A 22,948-nucleotide genomic window follows, 5' to 3' on the forward strand; every position below is an offset into this window, starting at 1 on the left:
ACGACATATACTTCAAATAAACAGTCTGAAGAATCTCCTAAAAGAGATGAAAGTACTAAAGATTCGTTGTTGAGATTTTTTCTTTTTATAATATTTTTTCGTCCGTAAGGATCATTTTTTTCCTTATATAATATATATATTTACTACATAAAAATTCTCAACAGCGAGTCTTTAGTACTTTCATCTCTTCTAGGAGATTCTTCATTTTATTATAATTCCTGATCAGGTAGTCTGAAGAATCTCCTAGAAGAGATGAAAGTACTAAAGACTCGTTGTTGAGGAAAAAAATATATATAATATTTCTTTGTCCGTAAGGATCATTTTTCTGCTTTTATAATATATATATATATTCAATTTAAAAATCATAAGTACAAACCTTTTGACCGTATTTATTTCTAACTTTATTTATGGGATGAATAACAACGGATATATTTAACAATTGATTTCCGGATCAGAATGTCCCCGCTCAGAACCGTTTACGTTATCAGATGCATGTTTCATCACTGTTGTAATGTATTTCTAATTTTAAAATCATAAGTACACATCTTTTGACCGTATTCATTGCAAAATTTGATGAATCACTACGGATACATTTAACATTTGATTGTCCTGCTATGACCGTTAACGTTATAAGATGCATTATAATGTACATTTATTTCGTCATTGATGTAGTATATATATCCATTAAAGATTGTTATGACGAAAACGGATATATTTTAATTATAATTCCTGATCAAGGTGTCCCCGCTCAGGACCCATGTCATAGCAACAGATATATTTAACATTTGATTTCCTGATCAGGACGTCCCTGCTAAGGACATTTTATGTTCTTAGATGCAAATGTATAGTATTGCTATGCATTTATTAGTCGTTAAAGTGTTTAAATTAAATGAGCCTTGGCTCGTGGTCAGTGTCATAGTTTTATTTGAAGATATTAGCTAAGTAGCCGTAGATATCTGTAGATAAGTGTGCACGTTCTAGGTGGAGGAAGTTCTAGTCTGTGATATAGTGTTTGTGCCTCCAGCTGATTTGACCGCGGGGTCAACTTTAGCAGGACTTATGGCCAGTTTCACCTAGTCGTAAAGGGGTCAAATGAAGCTGGATTTACCTTCTTTATCAATGTAGCAGGATTTTTCGTCTGTGGAGTCCGAGTAGAGACTTGAGCTAAGGAGTCTAGACAGAGTTGAGAGGTCTAGAGACATAGAGGAGAGTTAGAAAGCTACAGTTAGAATGATAATTAGAAAGTTAGTAAGAATAGCAGTTTTGGCTGTATTTTGAAGATCTTTGTAGTTTTACAGTTTATAGTTGGAGATAATTTTTGAGTAGAAATGGTGAAGACTTATATATTTTGTGACGGATTAAAATACTTGTGTTGTAAATAAAATGTGAATATAAATGTACTTATTTTGTTGTTAAATTAATTTGAACTGGAAATGGAAATTGAGAATAGAAAGCATCCGTAATACAAAAGAGAACGTAACACTGGTGACTATCAGTTGATTTTGAATTACTAAAACCTTGTGTCCAGTAGTAGGGATTTTTAGAAATGTAACACGGATGGCGGCTGTACGTTCAGGACCGTAAACGTTATGAGGAATAATAATTTATTCCATCATTGATGTAATGTATATATCAATTTAAAAATAATAATGACGCATCGTTTGACCATATTCATTATTAAATTTACTTACATAACGAGAAACATAGGATTTATTCATAATTTGATTATCTAATCATGATGTCCCCGCTCACGACCGTGTATGTTATTAGATGGATGTATTAAGTATTTCGTTGTTCATGTTCAAATGTTTCCATTTAAAAGTCATTATTACACATGTTTTGACCGTATTCATTGCTAACTTTACCAATGTGAGGAATAATAACGGATAAATCTAACATTTGATTTCCTGATCAGGATGTCTCCGATAAGGCCCGTGTTTCTTGTAAGATGTATACATTCAGTATTTTATAGTTCGAGTTACTTGTTTCTCGTTTGAAAATCATTATGACACATCTTTTAACCGTGTTCATCACTAACTTAACTTATATGACGAAAAAGACCGGATGTATTTAACATTTGATTCCTTCATCAGGATGTCCCCCTCAGGACCGTGTTTATTGTAAGATGCATATATTTAGTATTTCGTCGTTATTTTACCTCTTTTCCATTTAAAAGTCATTATGACACATCTTTTAACCGTGTTGATCCCTAGCTTAACTTATATTACGAAAAATAAACGGATATATTTAACATTTGATTTCCTGATCAGGATGTCCACGCTCGGGATCGTGTATGTTATAAGATGGATGTATTGAGTATTTCGTCGGTGTGTTTTTTTGCCTATTTTTGCTTTAAAAAGTCATTATGACTTCACTTTTGACCGTATGCATTGCTATCTTTACTAATGTGAGGACTTACAACGGATATATTTAACAGTTGATTTCCTGATCAGGATGTCCACGCTCGGGACCATGTATGTTATAACATGTATATAGTTAGTAATTCGTCGGTTTTTTGCCTATTTTTGCAATTAAAAGTCATTATGACTTCTCTTTTGACCGTATGCATTGCTATCTTTACTAATGTGAGGACTTACAACGGATATATTTAACAGTTGATTTCCTGGTCAGGATGTCCACGCTCGGGACCGTATATGTTACAGGATGTATATATTTAGTAGCAAATTCTAAAATGTGATCTAATTGAAAGCGAAAGTAGGTCGTTACGTGTTATTGACAAGTGAAACTACTCAAAATACATTATCTATTTATGTTTTGGCCAGGCGCGTAACTGTCATGTACGAAAATAGTGTCATGCTCATCAAAGATCCTCAAATGGACTATTTGATTTATATTTATTGTGTGCGGTCCGAAAAAGTGATTAAATGTTCGGATGGTTCGATTTTTTTTAACTTTTGATTGTTTTGTCTATTATAATAAAGAATTAAGAAGAAAAATACCTTAATTTTTAGTAACTTTAATCACTCAAATATTGCTCTTGAAAGACACCAGATAGCCGCCCCTATGTTTGCCGGGATAAATATCAAGTAAGTAGGTATAGTAAGATGAAGATGGGTATTTGTTATGATAATGCTCAGGTGTGTCATCAAAGTGTCACTGATATATGCAAATCAGAAAACAAAACCGTTATTCGAACTCGAAATCGGTTAATCTAGGTCAAAATATGATGAAAGAAAAGTACAAGAAAAATTAGACCAGGTATCCCGTAAGGGTACACCCGAAATGCATTTCTATGTCAAATCCAAGTGATGTCGACTCTCGTCCTCATAGCGCGCATTGATAGAGTACATGTATTTGGAAGTGATGCGGCGCTCAACGGACTTCATTGTTTCCTCGGAAACGCTTATGTTTCCATCGACTGGAATATACTCGGAAATTTTTAATTAAAGTGGTCCTTTCAGTAGGTGATAGCGATTCCAAGGACACTTCGTTTGAAACAGATTCCATGTATAATCGGTCAGATTAGAATCGCTAGCAGACGACGTTCACAGGGGCTCGGTTTCGTAATTTTGAGTAATGGATGACATCACTGAAGAAGCACAACACTTATAAAGGTATTTATGCACATTCTAAAACCTTGTCGATACCCTCGACTTTTACAAGGTTTTATAAATGCTGAATTTCAGTGTTGTGGTTATTCACTGATGTTATGCATAACTCAAAATCTCGAAACCGAGCCCTTGTGTGATGACGTTGACACACTTGGAAATTTCGTATCTAGAATGGCGCTTACAATAATTTTGTGGTACCTACACATCTTATAATAAATTTATATTGTCATAATTTGTCAAGTTGCGTTATCTTTTGCGATGACCTACAATGCTAACGAACCAGAAAGTTCTCTGACTACATGCCTATTGATACCGAAAGTATCTGGTGGCCATGTATTCCTACACTGGCCGTATCACTGTAAATTGTAGTATACAGTCGCATATACTGCAATTTGGTTTACTAACGACATATAGGCAAATGCAACACAGAATGTAAATATACATATGTGATTTTCATAAACAATTAAGTAATTTATGATCATCTTTCCTGCGCAAAAGGTAAAATGAAATGACAACAAACTTATTAAGGATCCCTGTCCAACTGCAAAGCCGTTTTTCTATAAACAGTAACCTCCTCTTAACTTCCGTTTGGATATAACTGTAGCACATTTGGTCCATGAAGCTCAGTTGGTTTCAGCGATGGTCTTACTGTAATGATCTTAAGTATAGATTTGTCTTTAGTTTTGACTTGGCCAATCACAAATAACGTCATAAAAAATGACGTCATACGTGATTGGCTAAGCAAATACTTAAGTCTAAGATTGTTTCATGATCCTGGGGCCAGGGTTCGATTTCCGGTCTGGTCCCGGAAGATGTTTTACACTCAGAACACGTTTGTTGATTGTATTTTGTTTATTCATCTGTATTATATTCTCATAAAAGTCCCGCAGGTTAAGCTTTTCTTTTTCAAAAATGATTTATCAAAGCCATACTGTAGTCATGCAATAAACATAAGTTTCGAAAGTTTCATTTTTGGCAGTGGTACGGGGATCCCTTAATATGCCAATTTATGATCTGGAAACAGCACTAAGGGTGAACTATAATGCTGTTACATCAAACTAGTACACCCTCTGTAGGCGAAACACACTACAATAAGTTCGTAACAAGAATTCCACGGAAGTGGATGTGTCGCCTGGGCAGGAAGCTGGGAGATTACCAAGAAATAGATACACTTTTCATTTCAAGAAATAATGTTAAAAGTAAGCAATAATCATAGATTATGTTTTTGGATGGCATCATTTTGTTATATAATCTGTTATTCTGGGAAGAATACTCTGAGTTTTAAGGAACTTGCTATCGATTTATAGTAACAGTGACCTTAACCTTTGACCTTCGGACCTGAAAAGCAATCTTAAGCAAGCACTTTCGGAAAGGAAGCACTGCATGAAGTTTGAGTTGGATCGGCCCAAGGAAACTCAAGTTATCGCACGAAAACCTCTGTGCGGACGACGCCGCCGACACCGACATAGCAACATCTATGTGTCACCAGCTTTTTGCAGGCGACACAAAAATGATAAACGTAAAACACATACATGTGATTACATCTGCAAAATTTCGTAATTAATATAGAATTCCAAAAAAAGAACGAAATGGGATGTTCTAAAAACCCTTATACTGAGTGACGTATGTATATTTTGAAGTCTGTCACTACTCAATAGAAAAATTATCTGACCATCAAGGTTACGGCAACCTTTCTGGACTAAGAAATCGACAAGCAGTGTCAACCACCTTTGTGGAACATTGATAAGTTAAGTATACTCAGTTGTGTACGAGGAATACCACACTAAATTAGTACGAAAACATATACGCTGAATAACTCTAAGTTAACACTGATACTAAGTGTTAATATGTTTAGTAAAACCTCTGTGGATGTGAAACACTACATTCAGTTAGTAAAAAACAGATATATTAAGTACAATATCAATTGGGGAGAAACACTACATACAGTAAGTAAAAACAGATATGTTACAGATATGTTAAGTACACTATATATTGGGGAGAAACACTACATTCAGTAAGTAAAAACAGATATGTTAAGTACACTATATATTGGGAAGAAACACTACATTCAGTAAGTAAAAACAGATATTTTAAGTACAATATCTATGGGCGAGAAACTCTACACTCAGTAAGCGAGCAAATGTAAATATAGATATTTAGATTTTGTTATTGGTGTCATAGCAATACAGGAAGAAAAACAAGATAATACCACAGTGTAAACAAAATCTCATACCGAACTCAAAATCAATATCACTAAGGCAATATATTATAGGAACAAAAGACAAATTACATAAAGAATATAGAAAACATGTAAGGGTTATTGAATAAGATCATAAAATAATAATAATAATTCGATGTTATACCGCTTTATCACAACCTAGTTCGTAGGTCGTCTCAGAGCGGTTCATAAATTATTATCCGTTGTTAAAGGGCCTTTGCAACCAGCCAATGGTCAATCAATTATCTAAATGGAATTCCACTATAGATACGGCATAAGAGTAATATATTACAGATGTATTTGGTATGTTACAAAAACATCAATGTTTGTATTAAGATGTCTTCTGTCCCTGAATATTTAGGGACAGTTTACAATCTTGGGTTAGTTAACTGCCGGCTGAAACGGGCCATTGACGTAGGTACATTTTGCCAATAGTACAAAAACATCAATGTTTAGTGTGTCTTTCGCCTTTCTCCTTTACAGGGGACTAAAACCTATGTCGTTAAGTTGTCTTTTGCCCCTGACTAGTGCGGGACAAATTCAAATGTTAGGTGTGTATACTGCCGGCTGAAAAGGGCCATGGAAAAAGGGACAGTTTTATCAATGATTAGGTTGTAAACTGCTGGCTGAAATGGGCCATCGTAATATGCGGAACAATTCAGGGGCGTAGCTAGCTCTTTTTCTGAGTGGAGAAAATTTTGTGGATTCAGCTTTTTTGAACAGCTTATCCGACTGAACATGCATACAGGAAAGTAATGATTTATTGATCAGTTTATTTTTGCCTACTTTCAGTATCGATATCTGGAAGTTTTCATCTAATATAGATGTATATATATGCATGGCGTGTACTAGTCTTCGCTTCCTGTACGAACATAAAATTATTATTGTACTCTCATTAATTGTAGGACAGTACCGATTACTAAGGACCGAAGAAGTCACTGTACCCAAAACGGGACACTTAATTATGGGAAACTGTCATTTAGTGCAATGTATGTATACAGTTTTCATTTGATAATACTTTCATGACAATTAAGCTGTATATTGACTTTATTGGGTGCTGATTATCGTTAAATGGACAATTTTAGGGTAAGAATAATGACCAAAGCAAGACTTTCTAGATGTACGCGCCGTGCGACGCTTTTTATTTCGATATCATTTTCAAAAGTCTATTTTATCAAAACCAATATTAGTTTGGAGAAGAAATTTAATAATAACCCTGTTAGACTCGTAAATATTTGAAATATATCTTCTATTAGCCAAAATACCGAAGTGTCCCTTTCAGGATACAGTTACGCCGGTCCAAGGGCTATTAATGAAATAACAATAAATTATTTCAAGTTGATATTTCGGGCGCGTGAAATATCAACTTGTAATAGAAATGAAAAGTGGATAGTATTTATGAAAAATTAACAATCATTTTTAGAACTGATAGTATGGTATAAAGAGCATTGAAATTTATCTAAAAAGTGTCCCGATTTGGGTACAGTGACGTTATACATAAACGATGCCTCATTGTATATTGTGACGTGACAGAAAGGACCCGGACTTCAAATATCATACCACCACATGTGCCAATCGGGAACCGTCAGCACTTTCCGTAAACGAGAAAATACTAGTTTCTCGTTTACGGAAAGTGCCGACGGTTCCCGATTGCACAGTTACTAGGCTGGTAGGTTGTACTAGCCAGAGGAAACTCGGGCTATGGAGCCAGGAAACCAGGGAATTCAGTTGTATTGTCGCATAGACGTGTCACTTTCCCTTTGATCTAGCTATGGTATAACCAACTTGTTTTACACAGTTTTACTAATACCATACGGTATAAGCACGGACTTAGATTAGATGTTATCTAAGTCCGTGGTATAAGTGAGTCTCCTTCCATATACTGAATACAATGGAATTCTCCATTCTCATTGGTCAGCCAGTGAAAGTTTAAAGTGTGTTAATAGGATATCGACACCGTGAGACATAACTAAAAATACAAATAATGGAAGTTCAAACACATTTTATTCGGCAACATCGTTGCAAACAATTTAACAAGTTTTACCTTTCCAGGTTCCGCTGTCTATCTTTTTTTCCGTTTTGTAAATTACAACTTTTGGCATGAACTAGTCCGTCTTATAATCAAAAGACAAAAAGTAATTGTGAAACACATTTCTGGCCATATTATAAATATCAGCAAATAGGACCTTGTACTTTTCTGTAGGTATGTTAATATCCACATTAGTAGGCTTAATATTACCATTTTGACATTTAGCGCCCTCAATGTATACCATTTTCTCCTTCCAACAGGATCCGGGAAGCGGCTTTTAACGGGTATTTACTTCTCCTCTGGCTCATCTTTAATCGCCGAGAGAGGCAGGAGTTAGGTCTTCTAACACTTTTCAGTGAGGTTTTCTGGGTCACTTTCAATGCGAGTCATTAACTGAGACATATGAATATATCATACGCCAAGGTCGTCAAAGTCATCGTATGCCAAACTTGGCCTTGAGTTTGAGACGAAGTCCGACAACTTTTTTTTTTAATAATAACCAAGCTTTATCCTTTAAATTGTTACGTTACACTTTATGCGACAAGTCAGTTACATCATAGCAGAGACGTATAATACGTCTCTGATCATAGGTCTGGCAATATGTGACGTCAGTTATCGCACTCGAGTGGTGCGCGCTACGCGCTCGAGAAGTACAATAACTGACATATTGCTCGGTTCCTATGATATAACTAATACTTGTTGGCCCTGTAGTATGTAGCCATCGACATAATACGTACACCTATAATATAATCTTCTTTTTTTTGTAATTTTCTTTTTATTCAAGATTGTTTTGCAATATATGGTATATTTACATTCAAACAATTCATATTATATATTCAGACCTCACACGACTCATATTTACTCTTACTTACATCAGTTGATATATTTAGACACAAGTACATGTAATGGTACGCATGTACACATATATTGCCTTTATGAGAACAGAGAGAGAGAGAGAGAGAGAGAGAGAGAGAGAGAGAGAGAGAGAGGAAAAGAAGAAGAAGGAAAAAAAATAGCAATGAAAAACGGAAAAAGTCAACAGAAAGAGGAAGAAAAAGGAGAAACTAGTTTTTGCACTGCAGCTCAATAATAAACAAACTTTATGTTTAGAATAAGATCATAAGATGATCTTCTGTATTAATTGTAAGTAAGGTGCTTTCGGCTTTAAACTGCAAGTAAATACAGCCATATAACGGTGACTGAGAAATGAGGGTAATACTCAGGACAAAATATATGTATATCATAAAAGAGATTAACTTTAATAAGTTCAGACAGAAACATCAACTTAGATTCACAAAAAAGGGACACAAAATATATATTTGGAGTTCAGGCAAGATTCATGTATGTGCATCAGTGTATTTTCAAAATATAAAATGAGAACTATACTGTGGGCTTATAATTCCAGGAGGTGGTTCCATTTTTTCCATTCTCTTTCCAGTTTTCTTACAAAATTATCCCCCTAGCAACATGCTATATATTTTTGTACAGAATGATGGTCTTTTATGCTGTTAATTAAAGCATTTACTGACAAAGTGTTTTGAGGGCATCTTGTTTTATAAATAAAGTGTTTGATCATAATTAAAATTTCATTATCTAGTCTGTTGCCTATTCCTTACTGTGACACTATTCCGAAAAGGAAGGATTCCTTATTAAAAGAAAATGGGATAATTAAAGCTTGTAGTAATGTTTCAAAACAGTATAGGAAATTTTGTACAATGGCACACTCCCATAATGTATGAATTATTGTTTCCCTATCTAGATTACAAAAAACACATAAAGGATTATTAGAGAGACCGGCTTTGCATAGATATATATTTGTTGTCAAAATATGATGGAGAATTCTTACTTGGAGCCACTGGAGTTTTGTATTAGTAGTTGTGCGAAATGGAATTTGATATATTTTCTCCCATTTGTTGTCCCTAATGTCAAATATTTCTACCCATTTCTTCCTACCAGTTGGAATTATCTTATTTTCAGAAAGTATTACATAAAAGTCATTAGCTCCTTTGGTGTTTTTGTAAAAAAAATCCAAATTAAGGGGAATCATTGGGTACACTAAGCCTACAGTGGTATTATGCCCAATATTGTTTTGATTAATATATCTTCTAAGAGCTGACAGGATACCATAATACTGCAGAAAGTTTGTGTTTAAATTGTATTTGTTATTAAATTCATCATGTGTATAAAATGTATGTGTGGGGGAATTTTTTATCAAATCATTAAAAATAGTAATTCCACATCTATACCATTCAGGATAAAATACACACTTCTGATTTATAGTTAAACTTTTATTATACCATAAAGGCAATTTTAAAAACGATTGTCCCTTTTCCCTTACAAGATCTTCCTTATAAGAAAGTCTACTCCATGCTTTAAATACATCTTTCCAGAACAAATTTGTACTTGTATTTTGGCATATAGATATATATTTATTACCACAGTTAAAGAGAAGATCAATATTGATATATGTTTTTAATATCTCCTGCCATTTGCCTTGTTTTTGGAGAAGCCTCCTTATCCAACTTAATTTTAAAGATTCTATAAATGACAATAAGTGTACCATCTTAAGACCTCCATCTCTATAATTTTTAACCACAACATCTCTCTTTATTTTATCAACCTTACCATTCCAAAGAAATTCATAAAGGATACAATTGAGTTTATGAAGAAATTTGTCACTGGGATTTGGTAAAGAAATAAACAAGTGATTAAATTGGGATACCATTAATGACTTTATGACATGTATTTTACCAATAGGTGTAATAGATCTTCTTTTCCATGAATTAATAATAGATTTAAGCTTAACAAGTTTTTTTATCAAAGTTTAGTTTTGGTATCCTATGTAGGTCTACATGAAATTCTACTCCAAGAAGCTTAAACTGTTCTGCACCCCACTGAAGATTTACTTCCGGTAATAAAATATCATTACTGTATCTCTTACTCCCTATCCATACTACTTGTGTTTTGTTCAGATTAATTTTTAGACCAGATATTCTAGCAAAAGTGTGCAATTCCGTTATAGATTCAGTCAGCGACTCCTCTGATCCATCTAGTATAAGTGAACTGTCATCTGCATATTGTGAAAATATAATTGGAAAATTGTTAATACTTATACCTTTGACTTTCCTGTTATTTCTCAACCGAATTGCTAGCATTTCAGCGCAAAGGATAAAAATATACGGTGCGATTGGATCACCTTGACGACAGCCTCTTTTGACATTGAAAAATTGAGAAAGATTACCTCCTTGGTTTATAGCAGAACTAATATTACAATGAAAAACTTTAATCCAATTTCTAATGCTATTTCCAAAATTAAAAAACTCTAACACTTCATCAATGAATTTCCATGCGACTGAGTCGAATGCTTTCTCAAAATCTATCATAAGTAACATCCCAGGTATATCTTTTTCTTCAGTATAATGCATTATGTCATAAATAAGCCTAGTATTTTCACCTATATATCTACCTGCCAAAAATCCAGTCTGATCTGTGTTGATAAGTTTTTGCAATACTGTTTTTACCCTACCTGCTATTGTTCCTGAAGCTATTTTATAAACTATATTCAAAAGAGAAATAGGACGCCAGTTTTTGATGAAGTGTCTAGGTTTATTATCTTTTGGAATGCAAGTAATGATACCCTGTTGAAAAAGTTGACCTATTTCATAACCAAAATTTATAGATCTAACTACAAAATCACCAAGTTGTCTCCAAATTTTTTTTAAAAAAAAATGACATTGAGTTTAATTGGGTATCGTTTTTACTGCTAAGATGTTAATAGAACTATGATTCCTATAAAATCAAACCAAATATTCTACTTAAATAACACCACTAGTAACATTACTCAAAAGACCGATAACACCACATTGAATATTACTGTAGACTGCTTATACTTGACTCGACAGCTGTCAATGTGGTACAGTTATATACCATTTTAAATATATTTCTTTTATATATATACAGTTCTCTTCAGTTTGAAATCGGGGCTAACAGTAGCGTAAATTAGTCGCAACACATGACTGTTGCTACACCGCAAGATATGTTACTATGCCGCAAGTTTGTTACTCGTATGGATGAGAAGGAGAGTGAGATTAATAACGATGTAAGATGATGATGATGCTGTTACATCGTTGTTGTTCGCTCACCTGAATATGTTTAAAATAATTGGTATGAAGTAAAGATATAGCACTCCATGGTAGGTGCTGTAAGTACATATGAAATTTCAGAAAAATCCATCCAGTACTTGAGATATAACAAATTTCAAACAGAGCCCCACCCCTATGCCCCATAGGGGGGTCATACCCACTGTTTATACAAGATTGAGTCCCCTTGGCCAAAGGATGCTCCAGACTAAATAAGGATAAAATCCCTAATCACGATGGTTGAAGAAGGATTTTAAAGGTTTTACCTCTATTTCCCCTAAAGGGCCCCGCCCCTCTGCCCCCAGGGGGGCCACACCCACCATTTATACAAAACTGAGTCCCCTTGGCCCAAGGATGCTCTGGACTTAATAAGGATAAAATTCCTTAATCTCTAGGGTAGGAGAAGGATTTTGAAGGTTTTACCTATTTCCCATATTCGGCCCCGCCAATCTGCCCCAAGGGGCGCCACACAGACCATTTATACAAAATTGAGTCCCCTTGGCCCAAGGATGCTCCAGACTAAATTAGGATAAAATCCCTTAATCCCTACGGTAGGAGAAGGATTTTGAAGGTTTTACCTCTATTTCCCCTTTACGGCTCGTATGAAAATAAAAATCCTTTTTATTTTAAATCAGTGTTAACGGAGGAAAGTCAATAACATTTGCTATGTAACCAAAATAAGAAATGTCAGTTTTATCCTGCTGATAAGAACGAAGAACGAAGGTTAGCGGCACGGTAACATTAACATATTTAGAGGTGTTATTTCATTTCTCAAATTCATGAAGTGCTGTCACACGTACATGTACCATATTTGGTAATGTCAAGGTCAAATATCTGGTCTCGGTCACCATATGCACGACTATAACAAAAGTCTATCGGACTTATCAGAGAGTTGAAATCTAGAACGTGACCATACTATCTTTGTGAGGGTATGTTGAACCGAAGTTTTCGAATTGTTAAACTAATGAACTAAAATATTAGATGATCATGAGTCAACTACATGTATTTAGCGGAGTATTTATCTGAAGTGATACCACGGACTTAGATAACAGATCTAATCTAATTCCGTGGTGATACTGAAGAGTTAGCCATATTGGTCAGAGATGACAATGGGCGGTATGCACAATGTATGTTTAAGGAAATCTGTGGGTAGAAATGTCACAATATATGGGTGACAATCTGTACAAATTCTTCAATTTTATTTGAAGTTATCTCCCTTCCATTGCCATGCGATTAATGATACACGATATTGTTTATTATTCTCGTGTTTGTCTGCCTTGCAATGCTGTTCAACAGCTTATTGACTAAAGCTTTGCGTTACGGCTTCACCTAATTTTCATGACAAGAAAAGGACAAATTCTAAAAAAATAATGAAGTAATTAATATATATTTTTAAGAATCCTTATTTACTTTGTACAAAAGGCAAAAGCTGCAACAAAGATTATATTATTTATCATTTCTAACTAAAGTATTGGACAAGTGATATCAGAAATCTGCCCCGTTAACCACTAGGCCAAGTAACCTGCTTACAAAGCATATACATTTTACCTTTTTAACTTTCGAGTCTCGCGTAAGCTGTAATTGAAAATAAAAATCTATCAAAGACTTGATCTGTATGCTTAATACATTTATTCAGTGGGTTTTTTTTCTACGACCCTCAGGTCATTTATTATGATGGATGACAAAATTGAAATAGTTTTCTACCATTTTAAATTATCTGTATGCATCCTTTCTAAACAGACAGTTGATTTCCAGAGGAAACAAATGATACTTTATAAATTAAAAAAAATGACATCTAGCAACTTTAAAAAAATATTTTCAAAAAATAGAAAAATATCCGCCATTAATACAATTTAATCCATTACTGGCATAAGGTCATTTACAAAACGACAGGTAATAACTCCCCAAGTAGAATGTATGCATTGTAAGCATTGTACTAAAAATGTATATGATGTACTATTAGCCTATAAAAGTAGAAATTAAACGGAGAGTGTGGGGATGGTCACCGCAAAACTTGTCATTCTCTTTACTTTCTTTTACAACTACTTGGTAGGTAGAATAACTCAGAACGTATTTTTAAGATGCTGGAACTTTTCAATAGACACACAATTTATTTTTGAAGCAAACATTAATTTAAGACATTTAAGTAATAAAAAGGTTGTAAATACTTAACACACATTTTTCTAAATAAGAATCATGTAGATCATTTTGATTATAACTCATTGATTATAATTGATGATGCAATTTTACTTTTGTAACTTTACAAAAAAGTTCATTCTGTGTATTTATTTTCTTAGAAACACCTACAGGTAGCATCTATACCATCAGCTCTTGAAGAAAGAAATCTTCCATCTGAAGTTGACATGGTGTTTTCCCCTCCATTTGTTTGTACTGTTGAAGTTGAAACAGCTGTTGATGCCATAGATTTCTGTGCTGATCATTCATGCTTCTTCAATGAAGGTAAGGAGTGAATTAATTACCAGGTTTAGTTAATTCTGTCTAATTTGAACCATATCCTCATACATGTAATTGAAATCAAAAATATGGACTCTGTATAAATATAAACAATATCAACCATTTAATGGACACTTGTTTTATAATTAACATTGCAGATGTGGATATGTCAAAAGACCATAGCTACTCTGTAGGACAGATAACATCAGACACAGCTGTAGAAGTCAGAGATTCTGCTGTCCAGACAGACTTATCCATGTGGGATATACAAGCTAATTCACAGAAACTTTAAAGACCTTGAACAGAAGCTAGGAAACAAAGATGCTCCTCTGCGGAATTTGTTTGTTGACAAAGTCACCAGAACAGATGAGAGTGTGATGCAATACACAGGAATACCATCAAGGGATTTGGTTTGTACATTTATTTTGTTTGTATTATTGGATTTATTCCAGTCAGCCCTTGTGTGATAATGTTAAATATTTAAGTCTTATTTAAATTGAGCCACATGCATATTTTGATTATATTGGTGTAATATACCTTGTATGCTAATGCATGGATCCTTATATGAATCTTTTCAGTGGTATAGCATTTTCAATATTCAAATAGGTGTACAGTGAATCAAGTACAAATACTGGGTATGATAATGTAAATTCATACAAAGTTAAGGACTTCTGATCATGATTACCTCTATTATTACATAAGTTGATAAATATTTTTTTTTAGCTTAAATTCATAGTTTTACACTGACTTTTATGGTACAAATAGTAATAATTTTACAGATTGAGCTCCAGACCAGCTAAACAATATATTGTAAATCTGAAAAAAAAGTTTTTATTATTATTTCAATCTAAATTTGTGCATTTTTTAAATTTGTCATAGGAATATTAAATAGAGCTTCTCCTACACTGAAATATTGGTCCGGCCATGGAGGTGCTAAAGAAATGCCCAGCTACCAAGAGGATTCACAAAAGCAGAAGAGTGGCCCAAAAAGAAAGCTGTGTCGTTTTGAAGAGTTCATTCTTACTTTGATAAAGCTTCGTTTGGCATTGCTGACATTTTGTCTAGCTGATATTTTCGGAACTGCAAAAAGCAGAGTTTCTCAAACTTACATCACATGGATTAACTTTATGTTTGTTATTTTCCCTCCATTATTGAAGTGGCCTTTTTCCAAAAAAGTGAAAAAATTCATGCCAAGATGTTTCCACATGCTTTTCCCAAAGACAACATGTATCATTGATTGTACAGAATTCTTTATTGAAAAGCCAAGATTACCATCAGCTCAAAGTTTGACATATAGTTCATACAAACAAAGGAACACTTTCGAAGCTCTAATCAGCATTACTCCATCTGGTTGTATTAATTTTGTTTCAAATCTATGGAGTGGTAACACATCTGACAAGTACATAACAAGAGAAAGTGGGTTTTTAGATAATATTAAACCTGGAGATGAGGTTATGGCAGACAGGTTTTTTTTGATAAGGGATTTATTATTGGAACGTCATGCAACTTTGCCACCTTTCACTCGAAAATGTTCATGGGGTAAAGGAAAACGTCTCAATGCTACTGAAATCAAGAAAACACGGAATATAGCGAATACATGTGGAAAGAGCTATTGAGCGATTGAAAATTTTTCATAGTTTATCAAACATAATGCCCTTAAGTTACAAGCCAGTAGCAAACCAGATGCTGAAAGTCAGTGCCTTTCTGTGTAATCTTCAGAGACCATTAGTGAGAAAGTGATTACTGTCATCATGCAGACGGTCGTACCTATCCAGGAATCAATCAATATTTCAATTTGCTACAATATTTGATGTTAAATTATTATATTGTACATCAATTTCCTTTTGCACAACATATGTTTGGCCTGCAAGTTAAAGGTACATGCATTTCCTGTACTTTTTTTAAAGATGCACAATATTATACAGGTGTTAACATAATCAATTATATTTTTTTTCCAAAGCCAACATTCTAAACAGACTTTTTGAAGCTTAGCTAGTGTATATATTGTACAAAATAAGAAGCTGTGAAACTTCTTATGATCTATAAGATACCTGGTAATCATTTCAATACAATGAATTTTTGAATGATACTTGTACCATGAATTCATTATGGTATGATAGGTAATAATTAATCATAAATCAACTAGCTTATGAATTTCATTTGAACAATACAAATTTTGATTATTTAAATATGTCTGTGTCATTATTTTTGTTTCATTTAGCTGTTCTGCATTACATATACATAATTATACAAGTATGTAGTACTGCATGTACTTATCTGGCAATAAGCAAATGACTGGTATACTAAGCCAATCCACTTTTATTACAGCTTCATAAGAAATGTCAAAAAAAATATTTTAATTACCTTGTAATAAGCCCAACTACCTGTTTGAGTCAAAGGTTAAAATTAGTGGACTAGTAGGAAACTAGAACTCAATACATGGATTTAAGATCAATAATGAGTTGAATTGTTCAGCACCAACCTTACCATAAAAGTTTAGTAATTTTCATATCAATTTTCTAAAGTAAGCTTTGTTCAGTTTTAACTGACAATAAACACATAGAATTGTCAGAGATTTTCTAGACATAAGATGTACACCAATACATGCCATAGATATTTCTCTATAAACATGCATAGATCTATATCTATTTTTTACTTGTGATACAATTTACTCTATTGAACTTTAGATTTTGGAAGAAATTACAAACTCAGTATTTGGGGTATCAATCAAATATCAATTTATGCACCTCTGATTGTGGATTCCAGTCATAGCAATCACTTCATCACCAGGAATAATCATTGCAACAATGCCTTAGTTACATACTTGTCCCAAAATCTTTTAGATTTTTCAACAATATGTTCATAAATCTCTGGGTCAAAATGGATTCTTTCCACAGCAAATGCCTTCTTTGTGTAGAATACCAAGTCACACCATTTTAGTTTACACACCCCCATCTGTCCATGAAACTGGATGTACCAAGGCGAATCTTTTTTCAAATGGATAACATTTGCATCATCACTGTACAAGTGGTAGTGAGCATCAGCACATGCATCTTGTGGTGTTGAATCTCTGAAGGTATAAGAACATTTGACCTCCAACAACCCTTTTCCACAACACTTACAGCAAACCAGACCATCAGGTGAGGCACCCATGAATGGATGATCAGTATCAACAAAGAAATCACACTCCCTGACTGTTGACTTCTTGTGATTAGATGCATACTGTGTAGAGTACAGTGATCGAGCAATAGGTTCATGGTCTTTGCCAAACCTCAGAATTTCTGGGGCACCTGATCTTGAGGACATAACTGGAGGTGGTGGACACATAACTTTTTTTAATATATAGTTATCATAATTCTCATTGAATCGAAAGTGTAACACTGAAGAAAATATGGAAGCTGTCACACGACCTGTCCTGTAAGCAAACCAGTCAATATTATCAGCTTGACCCCTTGTCATTTCTTCAATCCTCTGCACTGTTTTCACATCAGAATGTGTTGAAATCACTTTTGACGCCAACAAATTTGTAGCATCAACATTACCTTTCACAGTATCTGCAATTTCTGTCAAAGTTGGCGGGAAAATTTCATCATCTGAACTGTCATCATCACTTGGTGGATCCAAAGTTTGAAGAAGCACACTATCACTTTTCTTACACAACAGATAAACCTCTTTCTCCACCTGCCTCTTGGACAAACACTCTGTCCTAACCATAGGATTGTAGTTTGAAGCAGTAGCAGACTTGGGAACAGGTGTTACCTTATTTACTCTGGTATCAATGTGCTCAATCTNCCCTCTTACACAACAGATAAACCTCTTTCTCCACCTGCCTCTTAGACAAACACTCTGTCCTAACCATAGGATTGTAGTTTGAAGCAGTAGCAGACTTGCGAACAGGTGTTACCTTATTTACTCTGGTATCAATGTGCTCAATCTCTAATGGTGTAGTGGTTCTCCTCGGGTTGTCCCAAACACAAGCAACGTCTGTGCCAACCTCAGTGCTGCGGTCTTTATGTCGATCACAGGAGGCTGACAAGGCAAACAACAATGCCACACAATGCTTACATGTGCCGTCATCACTGAAAATAAATACATAAATGTTCAATGTACGGTCAAACTTCTGTAGCAGAACTGGACTGAGCGTTGGTGGCCGGATAGCTCAAATGGTTAGAGCATCTGTCTAGTGTTCGGAGGTCCCGGGTTCAAGTCCTGGTCTGCTAATTGGCATTGCATTTTCCCTCTCCTGTTAATTTGGCGCCCAACTAAATACTCAAAGGTGGTATAGGGTCTCATGTGTGTCTTCGGGGTCTCAAACTCTAACTCAAAGACCCTGCTTAACTTTAATGTAAAATTCGGTTCTGACAGTAAAATTTGTATATAAAATATATTCTGTATCCTTGAATAATAAGGGTATCTCGTAGTTTTTTCATGACCTGTCAGTAGCAAAAGCAAACAGAAATGTAGGAATGATCTTTAGGACCTTTAGCTGTGTAAACAAAGAAATGTTCATTACCCTATACAAATCCCTTGTAAGACCATATCTAGAGACCGCTGTTGTAGTTTGGGCACCCATGCTTATAAAGGATAAGATATCTATAGAAAATGTGTAAAGAAGAGCCACCAAACTGGTCCCTGGTATCAAAGACTTATCCTATCCTGAAAGAATTAAGGCTCTTGGGCTACCAACAATAGAGTACAGGAGACTAAGGTCAGAGGTGGTACAAACCTTTAAGATAATAAATAGGATAGACAACATCAAAGATGACTTTCTAAAAATCAATGCAACAAGAACAACCAGAGGTCACAACCAGAAACTTGAAAAACTGAGGTGTAGAAGTAATCTGCGTGGCCATTCGTTCAAATTTAGAATTGTAAATGATTGGAATGGTCTCTCTGATCAAGTGGTTAATGCCCCATCTCTGTTTTCTTTTAAGACCAGGTTAAACAAATACTGGATAAATCACCCCATCAAGTTCGAACCAAGTTTCTACTAATTACCTGGGTTATATAATTAACACATACAACTTCCCAAATGTTCAATCCAAATTCAGTACTTTTTTTAACTCATTAAACCCTTTAAATATCTATACTTCTAAGTACAGGTATCATGACAGGTCTATACAGGCCTGTTAGTCCTTTTTTTTAATAACTGAATACCCTCATCTTATATGAAATTGTTATACTACCCTTGTTATCACCAACTGCACCTGTAAATAATTTTCACTAGTTATTGAGAAACAGGTCTTCTTCAATACCTCCTAATGCAACCGGAAGTGAAGTGGACAGAATTAAGAAGCACCTCAAGAAGCGACTGACGCTTACAACGGTGTCTAATCAATGAACCAATGAGTGACTTCAATATATCGACGTTCGACTGTATTTGCATTAAATGTAAACAATATTATTGCAGGGGTTGTGAGAAACAAATTCACTTCTTTTGGTTACTTATATATATTTTATTTATATATTTTTTAATCCGATTGGCTCATTGTCATATCACATTCGACTTTAAATTTTGGAAACTTACGCAACACAGGTGCAACCCCCAGATTTCACATGTCCATCCTTCTGTAGGAGAAGCCACGTAGAATACGGAGTGGCACTTTGTCTGGTCTCAGGGATACACGACGCCTTGACGTACAAATGCGAGTCACTATTTGAAATGTTCCCAAGGCAGACGTCATTGATATGATGGTCCATGTAGAGTTTGTAACCATTATCGTTCTTGTAATTTTACAACCTCGATTCAGACCAACCGCATACGTTCATGAAATATATGATGATATCACAGTACTCCACATTAGGGGCAGAAGTCATATCAGACATCCAGGACTTTACCTTGCTGAGGTCATCCAATACAGTTGAATCAACAGTGCGTCTCAGGACGTCCATGTGGTGGTAGTCATCACAGGTCACAACCTCCAAGTCCAACTCGTTTGCTAGCTTGCACAGTCTAACTAAATCGTTTTTACGGTACAAACTGCATGCTATACCCCTCTCTTGCAAATAATGTTTCAAAAATGGCACCTGAAATCCCTCAAAATCTATCCCGGTAAAAATATTTGTATCGCAAGTTGAAAAAGTTGTGAATGTTGAGGAATGTCAGCGTAAACCGGAAGTTTACATGCCTCGATTTTCGTTTCCATGGGTACTCTTTTTTACCTCCACACAGGAGTTTCTTATAACCCGGAACAGAGCTCTTCCGTCAAAATTTGTTAGAAAATAGTGCGTTAATTATTTATTTCCTTGATACGAGCAGTACACAGTTTAATCAAATGAATATAGGCCTACACCAATTTGATTACAAAAGTACAGTATTTGTTTTGGTTCCTGTCGACTGAAATTATCTATTTTTATCAAGCTATGTTTAGTAATAATTGCTTTCTTGGAAATACCCTAACTTTTTTTAGATTTAGAACAGCGGAAAGCGGAATGACATGATGACGGATTGCTTAAAACGGAGCCGGTGTCTGAAGTTTTCGTCTTAACTCATTTATGACGTCTACATTGGATTTTATTTTTCATAAATGGGAAACGCTTGAGATATTGTGTGACCAAATTATAACTGGGTACACGGTACTGATTTGAATAGCAGAATTTTGAAAAATAGTGAATAGACTATCACTGGTTCCGTTTGCATGGAGAAAGGAAAATCACATGGTTCGAAATACACTGATGTTAAATTAGTTACCTAGCTAATACAAATAACGATCATACTTCGGACTAGACTGTTATACTAAGGATTACTCTCCGCAATTGGTTTTGGCAATTGTTACACACACATCTTTTTTCTCTCTCCAAAAATCATATATTACAAGTTGGTTTACAAGATTGCATACTTTTAATTCGGGAAAATAAAAAAATAAAAAGTTGGCCTTACTGTAAAATTTACAATAAACAAACACCATGTCTGGTCCTAGCTGTGTGTTCTTTATAAATATTCCCTATACTTTTCATTACCTGGTCCTATAGAGAAGGTGTTCTCACAGCAACCACAGTATACACAGGTGTTTCAATATTACTGTTTTTAATGTCGTCAACAGAAATTTGTATTATCATGGAAGCCGTATTCCAAGGGTTGAGCTATCTTACGTTATCTAGTGAAGTGAGGATATCGACAGGACACATATATCGATGTAACTTAACTATATAGTACCGACTGTCTGACTGGTGTATTTTGACCCCTAATATTATGGTGTGCACAAGGAAAAACAAAGTCATATCGACGCTGGCTTTACAAAGTTCATGATTTCGTTTGAAAGTTATTAATAAAAATTGCATACAAGTACAATCGGTTAAATAGAAACATAATTAGATCTAACCAGGAAATAATTTTAATCACGGAAATCGAACAGGAACTTTGTTCTCTTTAGCAATTATCGTTTGGCTTTGAAATCTCCTTACTGTTGCGAAGACTCCATCAATTTTGATGATTATGTTTTCATGATAATCATATAAATGCTTCCGGAATGAGATTCATATCTGTTTGGTTTGAATAAGAAATGCTAAGTTTGTTTTTGACACAGATGTAACAGGTGAGGAAAAATGCATGGCCAGACCGGGGTTCGAACTCAGGACCCTTCCGAACTCTAGACGGACGCTCTACCCATTCAGCTACCTGGTCGCCGACGATCGACCTTGTCCAGTTCCGCTACACAAACAAGAAGTGAAGCTTATTTTGCGAGCTTTCGAAAACGTTTGTTTCCTTCGTCAAGCAAAGAATCCAAGCGTAAATGACCGGTTAAGGAACGCCACGACTGTCTTATCTCCATTGTCTTTATTATGTTGGGTTAACAAGACATACCATTATGTTGGGTTGACATGTCATTATGTTGGGTTGACTTGTCATGAAGTTCGGGTGACATGTCGTTATGTTGGGGTGACTTGTCATGACGTTCGGTTGACATGTCATTATGTTTGGTTGACTTGTCATGACGTTCGGTTGACATGTCGTTATGTTGGGTTCACTTGCCATGACGTTCGGTTGACATGTCGTTATGATGGGTTGACTTGTCATGACGTTCGGTTTACATGTCGTTATGTTGGGTTCACTTGTCATGCCGTTCGGTTGACATGTCGTTATGTTGGGTGGCTTGTCATGACGTTCGGTTAACATGTCATTATGTTTGGTTGACTTGTCATGACGTTCTGTTAACATGTCATTATGTTTGGTTGACTTGTCATGACGTTCTGTTAACATGTCATTATGTTTGGTTGACTTGTCATGACGTTCTGTTAACATGTCATTATGTTTGGTTGACTTGTCATGACGTTCGGTTGACATGTCGTTATGTTGGGTTGACTTGTCATGACGTTCGGTTAACATGTCATTATGTTTGGTTGACTTGTCATGACGTTCGGTTGACATGTCGTTATGTTGGGTTGACATCGTGTTGAGTATTCAACACGAGCGGGCGGGGTACATGTTTACCCATTTCGCTCTGTAGTGGATGTTAAAATGAGACGACAGTTTTAACTCGCATGACGTAGTGTCCCACTTTACCAATTTACATCAGTGGACGACGTCTTTTTTACC

At 35.0% G+C, this 22,948-nt stretch overlaps 2 protein-coding genes across 3 annotated transcripts in view; one reads left to right on the plus strand and one right to left on the minus strand.

The window, feature by feature from the left end:
• LOC110450419 (TNF receptor-associated factor 3-like) overlaps window positions 1-22,948 on the plus strand; it is a 67,079-nt gene that overhangs the window by 15,252 nt on the left and 28,879 nt on the right. The gene's annotated exons all lie outside the window — the stretch shown is intronic.
• LOC110450420 lies at window positions 15,321-20,691 on the minus strand. 2 transcript variants are annotated; one of them, XM_021497926.1, is made up of 3 exons: window positions 20,251-20,691; window positions 18,338-18,491; window positions 15,321-18,192 (listed from the first exon to the last, which is right to left on the minus strand). In XM_021497926.1, exons 1-3 carry the CDS (start codon window positions 20,262-20,264, stop codon window positions 17,209-17,211), a joined length of 1,152 nt encoding a protein of 383 aa, XP_021353601.1. In that variant the 5' UTR covers window positions 20,265-20,691; the 3' UTR covers window positions 15,321-17,208. The 2 variants fall into 2 exon arrangements, with proteins under 2 accessions (XP_021353601.1, XP_021353600.1); XM_021497925.1 differs by having other exon boundaries at window positions 15,322-18,192; window positions 19,940-20,689.

This window comes from Mizuhopecten yessoensis, unplaced genomic scaffold (assembly GCF_002113885.1).
Source record: "Mizuhopecten yessoensis strain PY_sf001 unplaced genomic scaffold, ASM211388v2 scaffold5229, whole genome shotgun sequence".
Taxonomy (NCBI): Eukaryota; Metazoa; Mollusca; class Bivalvia; order Pectinida; family Pectinidae; genus Mizuhopecten; species Mizuhopecten yessoensis.

Bases quoted from the DNA above. Each gene is read 5' to 3' on its own strand.
- LOC110450420 (XM_021497925.1), bottom strand. From the start codon at position 20,112: ATGGACCATCATATCAATGACGTCTGCCTTGGGAACATTTCAAATAGT. The intron at 18,492-19,939 runs GTAAGTTTCCAA...ATTTATTTTCAG, and splicing joins GGGGGTTGCACCTGTGTTGC to TGATGACGGCACATGTAAGC.